Below are 12862 nucleotides of genomic sequence, written 5' to 3' on the forward strand. Positions count from 1 at the left end.
TACCTATAGATATGATACTGATATGTATATAAATACACATTAGCTATATGTGAGTCACTGGTACATATGCTTTACCTATAGATATTATACTGATACGTATATAATAATACACATTAGCTATATGTGAGTGACTGGTACATATGCTTTACCTATAGATATTATACTGATATGTATATAATAATACACATTAGCTATATGTGAGTCACTGGTACATATGCTTTACCTATAGATATTATACTGATATGTATATAATAATACACATTAGCTATATGTGAGTGACTGGTACATATGCTTTACCTATAGATATTATACTGATATGTATATAATAATACACATTAGCTATATGTGAGTCACTGGTACATATGCTTTACCTATTGATATTATATTGATATGTATATAATAATACACATTAGTTTATATGTGAGTCACTGGTACATATACTTTACCTATAGATATTATACTGATATGTATATAATAATACACATTAGCTATATGTGAGTCACTGGTACATATGCTTTACCTATAGATATTATACTGATATGTATATAATAATACACATTAGCTATATGTGAGTGACTGATACATATGCTTTACCTATAGATATGATACTGATATGTATATAATAATACACACTAGTTTATATGTGAGTCAGTGGTACATATGCTTTACCTACAGATATTGCACTGATATGTATATAATAATACACATTAGCTATATGTGAGTGACTGGCACATATACTTTACCTATAGATATTATACTGATATGTATATAATAATACACATTAGCTATATGTGAGTCACTGGTACATATGCTTTACCTATAGATATTATACTGATATGTATATAATAATACACATTAGCTATATGTGAGTCACTGGTACATATACTTTACCTATAGATATTATACTGATATGTATATAATAATACACATTAGCTATATGTGAGTCACTGGTACATATACTTTACCTATAGATATTATACTGATATGTATATAATAATACACATTAGCTATATGTGAGTCAGTGGTACATATGCTTTACCTATAGATATTATACTGATATGTATATAATAATACACATTAGCTATATGTGAGTCACTGGTACATATACTTTACCTATAGATATTATACTGATATGTATATAATAATACAGAAACTACGAATATATAACGTACCTTTTCAGTGCTCTGCAGAAGCCGATGGTATTAATGAGCAAAACCGACGAGAGAAAGAAAAAAAATCGTTCTAGATGACCTTCTGCTAAGAATTCTGGGTACCAGTTACCTACAAGAGAAGTTACCTTATATTATATAGTATAAAACTAAAGGAATATTCACGTTCCATGACAGGATTTACTAAATGAGATGCCTCTGTGTATTATCTAGGGAGGGTAAATGCTGTCATGGACAGTGACAAAGTGACACAGAAGCCTCTATTGGGGACAATAATTAGCAGTTAGTATAATATTAATTAGCTGACTACTCCATATACTTATTGCATAGCCTGAGCAGCTAAGGATGCTGGGACATTAACTATAAAAAAAGAAAAAAGTGTCACAGCCTATCCTGGGAAACCCTTCCACAAGAATAACCAATAAGACTATACAAAAAAAAAGAAAAGAAGATGGCGCAAAAGCAGAGTGTAATATAAAGTGTGATTCCTGATTGAAAAAGATTCCTTATAGAAAAAACATCAAAAAGAAAAATCGCTGTGTAAGTAGATTTGTTAGCTTACCAGTTGTACTCTACTCACACAGCGTCTTATCATTTGGAAGAGTTTGGCCAGACGCACTCTATCTTCAGCAAAGATATCCTATCCGACAAGCAAAAAGGGCGGTATCAAAGACACTAGATTTCACCTGCGTGCATATGCACTAAGTGCAGGTTTTCTGACTACGCTCAGAGGAAGCTACACCACAGCTCATCTACCACATAACAGTGAGTGCTGTATATACAGCCACTTGTCATTTGGGTATGGGTATACAGTACTTGTGTGTATGAGGTGTAATTTATATGTATTATATACATGTGAGCTGGGGCATTATGGGTATACAGTACATGTGTGTATGAGGTGTAATTTATATGTATTATATACATGTGAGCTGGGGCATTATGGGTATACAGTACATGTGTGTATGAGGTGTAATTTATATGTATTATATACATGTGAGCTGGGGCATTATGGGTATACAGTACATGTGTGTATGAGGTGTAATTTATATGTATTATATACATGTGAGCTGGGGCATTATGGGTATACAGTACATGTGTGTATGAGGTGTAATTTATATGTATTATATACATGTGAGCTGGGGTATTATGGGTATACAGTACATGTGTGTATGAGGTGTAATTTATATGTATTATATACATGTGAGCTGGGGCATTATGGGTATACAGTACATGTGTGTATGAGGTGTAATTTATATGTATTATATACATGTGAGCTGGAGCATTATGGGTATACAGTACATGTGTGTATGAGGTGTAATTTATATGTATTATATACATGTGAGCTGGGGCATTATGGGTATACAGTACATGTGTGTATGAGGTGTAATTTATATGTATTATATACATGTGAGCTGGGGTATTATGGGTATACAGTACATGTGTGTATAAGGTGTAATTTATATGTATTATATACATGTGAGCTGGGGCATTATGGGTATACAGTACATGTGTGTATGAGGTGTAATTTATATGTATTATATACATGTGAGCTGGGGCATTATGGGTATACAGTACATGTGTGTATGAGGTGTAATTTATATGTATTATATACATGTGAGCTGGGGTATTATGGGTATACAGTACATGTGTGTATGAGGTGTAATTTATATGTATTATATACATGTGAGCTGGGGCATTATGGGTATACGGTACATGTGTGTATGAGGTGTAATTTATATGTATTATATACATGTGAGCTGGGGCATTATGGGTATACGGTACATGTGTGTATGAGGTGTAATTTATATGTATTATATACATGTGAGCTGGGGCATTATGGGTATACAGTACATGTGTGTATGAGGTGTAATTTATATGTATTATATACATGTGATCTGGGGTATTATGGGTATACAGTACATGTGTGTATGAGGTGTAATTTATATGTATTATATACATGTGAGCTGGGGCATTATGGGTATACAGTACATGTGTGTATGAGGTGTAATTTATATGTATTATATACATGTGAGCTGGGGTATTATGGGTATACAGTACATGTGTGTATGAGGTGTCATTTATATGTATTACATACATGTGAGCTGGGGCATTATGGGTATACAGTACATGTGTGTATGAGGTGTAATTTATATGTAGTATATACATGTGAGCTGGGGTATTATGGGTATACAGTACATGTGTGTATGAGGTGTAATTTATATGTATTATATACATGTGAGCTGGGGCATTATGGGTATACGGTACATGTGTGTATGAGGTGTAATTTATATGTATTATATACATGTGAGCTGGGGCATTATGGGTATACGGTAAATGTGTGTATGAGGTGTAATTTATATGTATTATATACATGTGAGCTGGGGCATTATGGGTATACAGTACATGTGTGTATGAGGTGTAATTTATATGTATTATATACATGTGAGCTGGGGTATTATGGGTATACAGTACATGTGTGTATGAGGTGTAATTTATATGTATTATATACATGTGAGCTGGGGCATTATGGGTATACAGTACATGTGTGTATGAGGTGTAATTTATATGTATTATATACATGTGAGCTGGGGTATTATGGGTATACAGTACATGTGTGTATGAGGTGTAATTTATATGTATTACATACATGTGAGCTGGGGCATTATGGGTATACAGTACATGTGTGTATGAGGTGTAATTTATATGTATTATATACATGTGAGCTGGGGTATTATGGGTATACAGTACATGTGTGTATGAGGTGTAATTTATATGTATTATATACATGTGAGCTGGGGCATTATGGGTATACGGTACATGTGTGTATGAGGTGTAATTTATATGTATTATATGCATGTGAGCTGGGGCATTATGGGTATACGGTACATGTGTGTGTATGAGGTGTAATTTATATGTATTATATTCATGTGAGCTGGGGCATTATGGGTATACAGTACATGTGTGTATGAGGTGTAATTTATATGTATTATATACATGTGAGCTGGGGCATTATGGGTATACAGTACATGTGTGTATGAGGTGTAATTTATATGTATTATATACATGTGAGCTGGGGCGTTATGGGTATACAGTACATGTGTGTATGAGGTGTAATTTATATGTATTATATACATGTGAGCTGGGGTATTATGGGTATACAGTACATGTGTGTATGAGGTGTAATTTATATGTATTATATACATGTGAGCTGGGGCATTATGGGTATACAGTACATGTGTGTATGAGGTGTAATTTATATGTATTATATACATGTGAGCTGGGGCATTATGGGTATACGGTACATGTGTGTGTATGAGGTGTAATTTATATGTATTATATACATGTGAGCTGGGGCATTATGGGTATACAGTACATGTGTGTATGAGGTGTAATTTATATGTATTATATACATGTGAGCTGGGGCATTATGGGTATACAGTACATGTGTGTATGAGGTGTAATTTATATGTATTATATACATGTGAGCTGGGGTGTTATGGGTATACAGTACATGTGTGTATGAGGTGTAATTTATATGTATTATATACATGTGAGCTGGGGCATTATGGGTATACAGTACATGTGTGTATGAGGTGTAATTTATATGTATTATATACATGTGAGCTGGGGCATTATGGGTATACAGTACATGTGTGTATGAGGTGTAATTTATATGTATTATATACATGTGAGCTGGGGCATTATGGGTATACAGTACATGTGTGTATGAGGTGTAATTTATATGTATTATATACATGTGAGCTGGGGCATTATGGGTATACAGTACATGTGTGTATGAGGTGTAATTTATATGTATTATATACATATGAGCTGGGGTATTATGGGTATACAGTACATGTGTGTATGAGGTGTAATTTATATGTATTATATACATGTGAGCTGGGGCATTATGGGTATACAGTACATGTGTGTGTATGAGGTGTAATTTATATGTATTATATACATGTGAGCTGGGGCATTATGGGTATACAGTACATGTGTGTATGAGGTGTAATTTATATGTATTATATACATGTGAGCTGGGGCATTATGGGTATACAGTACATGTGTGTATGAGGTGTAATTTATATGTATTATATACATGTGAGCTGGGGCATTATGGGTATACAGTACATGTGTGTTTGAGGTGTAATTTATATGTATTATATACATGTGAGCTGGGGCATTATGGGTATACAGTACATGTGTGTATGAGGTGTAATTTATATGTATTATATACATGTGAGCTGGGGCATTATGGGTATACAGTACATGTGTGTATGAGGTGTAATTTATATGTATTATATACATGTGAGCTGGGGCATTATGGGTATACAGTACATGTGTGTATACGGTGTGATTTATATGTATTATATACATGTGAGCTGGGGTATTATGGGTATACAGTACATGTGTGTATGAGGTGTAATTTATATGTATTATATACATGTGAGCTGGGGCATTATGGGTATACAGTACATGTGTGTGTATGAGGTGTAATTTATATGTATTATATACATGTGAGCTGGGGCATTATGGGTATACAGTACATGTGTGTATGAGGTGTAATTTATATGTATTATATACATGTGAGCTGGGGCATTATGGGTATACAGTACATGTGTGTATGAGGTGTAATTTATATGTATTATATACATGTGAGCTGGGGCATTATGGGTATACAGTACATGTGTGTATGAGGTGTAATTTATATGTATTATATACATGTGAGCTGGGGCATTATGGGTATACAGTACATGTATGTATGAGGTGTAATTTATATGTATTATATACATGTGAGCTGGGGCATTATGGGTATACAGTACATGTGTGTATGAGGTGTAATTTATATGTATTATATACATGTGAGCTGGGGCATTATGGGTATACAGTACATGTGTGTATACGGTGTGATTTATATGTATTATATACATGTGAGCTGGGGCATTATGGGTATACAGTACATGTGTGTGTGTGTGTGTATGAGGTGTAATTTATATGTATTATATACATGTGAGCTGGGGCATTATGGGTATACGGTACATGTGTGTATGAGGTGTAATTTATATGTATTATATACATGTGAGCTGGGGCATTATGGGTATACAGTACATGTGTGTATGAGGTGTAATTTATATGTATTATATACATGTGAGCTGGGGCATTATGGGTATACAGTACATGTGTGTATGAGGTGTAATTTATATGCATTATATACATGTGAGCTGTGGTATTATGGGTATACAGTACATGTGTGTATGAGATGTAATTTATATGTATTATATACATGTGAGCTGGGGCATTATGGGTATACAGTACATGTGTGTGTATGAGGTGTAATTTATATGTATTATATACATGTGAGCTGGGGCATTATGGGTATACAGTACATGTGTGTATGAGGTGTAATTTATATGTATTATATACATGTGAGCTGGGGCATTATGGGTATACAGTACATGTGTGTATGAGGTGTAATTTATATGTATTATATACATGTGAGCTGGGGCATTATGGGTATACAGTACATGTGTGTATGAGGTGTAATTTATATGTATTATATACATGTGAGCTGGGGCATTATGGGTATACAGTACATGTGTGTATGAGGTGTAATTTATATGTATTATATACATGTGAGCTGGGGCATTATGGGTATACAGTACATGTGTGTATGAGGTGTAATTTATATGTATTATATACATGTGAGCTGGGGCATTATGGGTATACAGTACATGTGTGTATGAGGTGTAATTTATATGTATTATATACATGTGAGCTGGGGTATTATTGGTATACAGTACATGTGTGTATAAGATGTAATTTATATGTATTATATACATGTGAGCTGGGGCATTATGGGTATACAGTACATGTGTGTGTATGAGGTGTAATTTATATGTATTATATACATGTGAGCTGGGGTATTATGGGTATATAGTACATGTGTGTATGAGGTGTAATTTATATGCATTATATACATGTGAGCTGGGGCATTATGGGTATACAGTACATGTGTGTATGAGGTGTAATTTATATGTATTATATACATGTGAGCTGGGGCATTATGGGTATACAGTACATGTGTGTGTGTATGAGGTGTAATTTATATATATTATATACATGTGAGCTGGGGCATTATGGGTATACAGTACATGTGTGTATGAGGTGTAATTTATATGTATTATATACATGTGAGCTGGGGCATTATGGGTATACAGTACATGTGTGTATGAGATGTAATTTATATGTATTATATACATGTGAGCTGGGGCATTATGGGTATACAGTACATGTGTGTGTATGAGGTGTAATTTATATGTATTATATACATGTGAGCTGGGGCATTATGGGTATACAGTACATGTGTGTGTGTGTATGAGGTGTAATTTATATGTATTATATACATGTGAGCTGGGGCATTATGGGTATACAGTACATGTGTGTATGAGATGTAATTTATATGTATTATATACATGTGAGCTGGGGCATTATGGGTATACAGTACATGTGTGTGTATGAGGTGTAATTTATATGTATTATATACATGTGAGCTGGGGCATTATGGGTATACAGTACATGTGTGTGTGTGTATGAGGTGTAATTTATATGTATTATATACATGTGAGCTGGGGCATTATGGGTATACAGTACATGTGTGTATGAGGTGTAAGTTATATGCATTACATACATGTGAGCTGGGGCATTATGGGTATACAGTACATGTGTGTATGAGGTGTAATTTATATGCATTACATACATGTGAGCTGGGGCATTATGGGTATACAGTACATGTGTGTATGAGGTGTAATTTATATGCATTACATACATGTGAGCTGGGGCATTATGGGTATACAGTACATGTGTGTATGAGCTGTAATTTATATGCATTACATACATGTGAGCTGGGGCATTATGGGTATACAGTACATGTGTGTATGAGCTGTAATTTATATGCATTACATACATGTGAGCTGTAGCATTATGGGTATACAGTACATGTGTGTATGAGCTGTAATTTATATGCATTACATACATGTGAGCTGAATTTGAAATAGTATTTCTAGTCTACAACTGTGTTGTATAAATGTAATATTCAAATTCAATTGTCACATTCAAATTCGAGAACTGTAAATAACATTGGATAATAGTATTTGTAAGAATATTTGAATTTCTAGAATAAATTTTGTTCTAACATTGGAATTTGAATATAAACACATTCGCCCATCCCTACTTTCCTCTTTGGTGTTTGAGTTACCTATATCTTTTCTGCATTACAGTTTAAGTTGTATTTGCTTTATTCAACCACTGATGGATATTAACTTAGCGGATATTTACTTTGTAGGTTTTTACTTGAATAAAATCTCATAATCTCTGCTAGCAAACCTATATTCATATACATATTGTTTTATATATATACACATTCTCAGCAGTCGTATTCTACAAACTACATTTAAAGCTGGAGAGTTTGCTTGTGTCTCAGTAATAATTGTGCTGCACATAATCTCTAGACCAAAGTGTTTAGCTGCTCTAACAATATATAAATATTTGTAGTGAGCTCACCTTGTGATAATAAAAACACAATTTCAACCAACAAGGCCCCGAGAAAGCAAGCGACCGCGTTAAATAGAGTCAAGATATGCGTGGAGGTGCTTCTTATTCGACTTGGAGTGAGTCTGAAGATCATAAATGAACCTGGAAACAAAACAAAATCTTCTCACATCAAACACCTATCTATGGTTCTATTGGCCCTCATTCACAGTTTAAATTATTGACAATAAACACCAAACATCTAATACACCTCCGGCTAATCATGGTGCTGACATATTGGTACCTAGCTTACACTGCAGGTATGTGATAGAGAGTTACTGCACATTATACACTAAATACATCTCATGCACCTCCTGCTAATCATGGTGCTGACATATTGGTACCTAGGTTACACTGCAGGTATGTGATAGAGTTACTGCACATTATACACTAAATACATCTCATGCACCTCCTGCTAATCATGGTGCTGACATATTGGTACCTAGGTTACACTGCAGGTATGTGATAGAGAGTTACTGCACATTATACACAAAATACATCTCATGCACATCCTGCTAATCATGGTGCTGACATATTGGTACCTAGGTTACACTGCAGGTATGTGATAGGGAGTTACTGCACATTATACACTAAATACATCTCATGCACCTCTTGCTAATCATGGTGCTGACATATTGGTACCTAGGTTACACTGCAGGTATGTGAGGGAGAGTTACTGCACATTATACATTAAATACATCTCATGCACCTCCTGCTAATCATGGTGCTGACATATTGGTACCTAGGTTACACAGCAGGTATGTGATAGAGAGTTACTGCACATGATACACTAAATACATCTCATGCCCCTCCTGCTAATCATGGTGCTGACATATTGGTACCTAGGTTACACTGCAGGTATGTGATAGATAGTTACTGCACATTATACACTAAATACATCTCATGCACCTCCTGCTAATCATGGTGCTGACGTATTGGAACCTAGGTTACACAGCAGGTATGTGATAGAGAGTTACTGCACATTATACACTAAATACATCTCATGTACCTCCTGATAATCATGGTGCTGACATATTGGTACCTAGGTTACACAGCAGGTATGTGATAGAGAGTTACTGCACATTATACACTAAATACATCTAATGCACCTCCTGCTAATCATGGTGCTGACATATTGGTACCTAGGTTACACTGCAGGTATGTGATAGAGAGTTACTGCACATTATACACTAAATACATCTCATGCACCTCCTGCTAATCATGGTGCTGACATATTGGTACCTAGGTTACACTGCAGGTATGTGATAGAGTTACTGCACATTATACACTAAATACATCTCATGCACCTCCTGCTAATCATGGTGCTGACATATTGGTACCTAGGTTACACTGCAGGTATGTGATAGAGAGTTACTGCACATTATACACTAAATACATCTCATGCACCTCCTGCTAATCATGGTGCTGACATATTGGTACCTAGGTTACACTGCAGGTATGTGATAGAGAGTTACTGCACATTATACACTAAATACATCTCATGCACCTCCTGCTAATCATGGTGCTGACATATTGGTACCTAGGTTACACTGCAGGTATGTGATAGAGAGTTACTGCACATTATACAGAAATACATCTCATGCACCTCCTGCTAAGCATAGTGCTGACATATTGGTACCTAGGTTACACTGCAGGTATGTGATAGTTACTGCACATTATACACTAAATACATCTCATGCACCTCCTGCTAATCATGGTGCTGACATATTGGTACCTAGGTTACACTGCAGGTATGTGATAGAGTTACTGCACATTATACACTAAATACTTCTCATGCACCTCCTGCTAATCATGGTGCTGACATATTAGTACCTAGGTTACACTGCAGGTATGTGATAGTTACTGCACATTATACACTAAATACATCTCATGCACCTCCTGCTAATCATGGTGCTGACATATTGGTACCTAGGTTACACTGCAGGTATGTGATAGAGAGTTACTGCACATTATACACTAAATACATCTCATGCACCTCCTGCTAATCATGGTGCTGACATATCGGTACCTAGGTTACACTGCAGGTATGTGATAGAGAGTTACTGCACATTATACATAAATACATCTCATGCACCTCCTGTTAATCATGGTGCTGACATATTGGTACCTAGGTTACACAGCAGGTATGTGATAGAGAATTACTGCACATTATACACTAAATACATCTAATGCACCTCCTGCTAATCATGGTGCTGACATATTGGTACCTAGGTTACACTGCAGGTATGTGATAGAGAGTTACTGCACATTATACACTAAATACATCTCATGCACCTCCTGCTAATCATGGTGCTGACATATCGGTACCTAGGTTACACTGCAGGTATGTGATAGAGTTACTGCACATTATACACTAAATACATCTCATGCACCTCCTGCTAATCATGGTGCTGACATATCGGTACCTAGGTTACACTGCAGGTATGTGATAGAGAGTTACTGCACATTATACATAAATACATCTCATGCACCTCCTGTTAATCATGGTGCTGACACATTTGTATAATAGGTTACACTGCAGGTATGTACATACATACACACACACACATACAGTACATATACAGTATCTCACAAAAGTAAGTACACCTCTCACATTTTTGTAAATATTTTATTATATTTTTTTATGTGACAACACAGAAGAAATGACACTTCGCTACAATGTAAAGTAGTGAGTGTACAGCCTGTATAACAGTGTAAATATTTTATTATATTTTTTTATGTGACAACACAGAAGAAATGACACTTCGCTACAATGTAAAGTAGTGAGTGTACAGCCTGTATAACAGTGTAAATGTGCTGTCCCCTTAAAATAACAAAACACACAGCCATTAATGTCTAAACCGTTGGCAACAAAACTGAGTACATCCCTTAGTGGAAATGTCCGAATTAGGCCCAATTAGCCATTTTCCCTCCCCGGTGTCATGTGACTCGTTAGTGTTACAACGTCTCAGGCGTGAATGGGGGGTAGGTGTGTTATATTTGGTGTTATCGCTCTCCCACTCTCTTGGCAAAGAACTCTCTGAGGATCTGAAAAAAAGAATTGTTGCTCTACATAAAGATGGCCTAGGCTATAAGAAGATTGCCATTGCTGCAGAGGTTGAAGGGGTGGGGGGTCATCCTGTCAGTGCTCAGACCATACGCCACACACTGCATCAAATTGGTCTGCATGGTTGTTGTCCCAGAAGGAAGCCCCTTCAAAAGATTATGCACAAGAAAGCCTTGAAACAGTTTGCTGAAGACAAGCAGACTAAGGACATGGATTACTGCAACCATGTCCTGTGGTCCGATGAGACCAAGATAAACTTATTTAGTTCAGAAGGTGTCAAGTGTGTGTGACGGCAACCAGGTGAGGAGTACTAATACAAGTGTGTCTTCCCTACAGTCAAACATGGTGGTGGGAGTGTAATGGTCTTGGTCTGCATGAGTGCTGCCGGCACTGGGGAGCTACAGTTCATTGAGGGACCCATTAATGCCAACATGTACTGTGACATACTGAAGCAGAGCATGATCCCCTCCCTTTCAAACTGTGCCACAGGGCAGTATTCCAAAATAACGACCTCCAAGATGACCACTGCCTTGCTAAAGAAGCCAAGGGTAAGGGTGATGGACTGACCAAGCATGTCTCCAGACCTAAACCCTATTGTGCATCTGTAGGGCATTCTCAAATGGAAGGTTGGGGAGCGAAAGGTCTCTAACATCCACCAGCTCTGTGATGTCGTTGTGGAAGAGGACGAGGACTCTAGTGGCAACCTGTGAAGCTCTGGTGAACTCCATGCCCAAGAGTGTTTAGGCAGTGCTGGAAAATAATGGTGGCCACACAAAATATTGACACTTTGAGCACAATTTAGACATTTCCACTTAGGGGTGTACTCACTTTTTTTGCCAACGGTTTTGACATTAATGGCTGTGTGTTGAGTTATTTTAAGGGGACAGCAAATTTACACTGTTATACAGGCTGTACACTCACTACTTTACATTGTAGTAAAGTGTCATTTCTTCAGTGTTGTCACATGAAAAGATATAATAAAATATTTACACTGTTATACAGGCTGTACACTCACTACTTTACATTGTAACAAAGT

General features: G+C 36.1%; 1 protein-coding gene across 1 annotated transcript in view; it reads right to left on the bottom strand.

Moving 5' to 3' along the window:
* Positions 1-12862, bottom strand: part of SLC15A5 (solute carrier family 15 member 5) — a 181788-nt gene that overhangs the window by 15166 nt on the left and 153760 nt on the right. Inside the window, exons 6-7 of the mRNA XM_053719733.1 lie at positions 8733-8864; positions 1173-1281 (exon numbers count right to left, since the gene is read on the bottom strand). Of these exons, the coding sequence (XP_053575708.1) occupies positions 1173-1281; positions 8733-8864 (241 nt within the window). The remainder of the gene's footprint in view (positions 1-1172; positions 1282-8732; positions 8865-12862) is intronic.

The sequence above is a fragment of the Bombina bombina genome, chromosome 6, assembly GCF_027579735.1.
Source record: "Bombina bombina isolate aBomBom1 chromosome 6, aBomBom1.pri, whole genome shotgun sequence".
NCBI classification, from domain to species: Eukaryota; Metazoa; Chordata; class Amphibia; order Anura; family Bombinatoridae; genus Bombina; species Bombina bombina.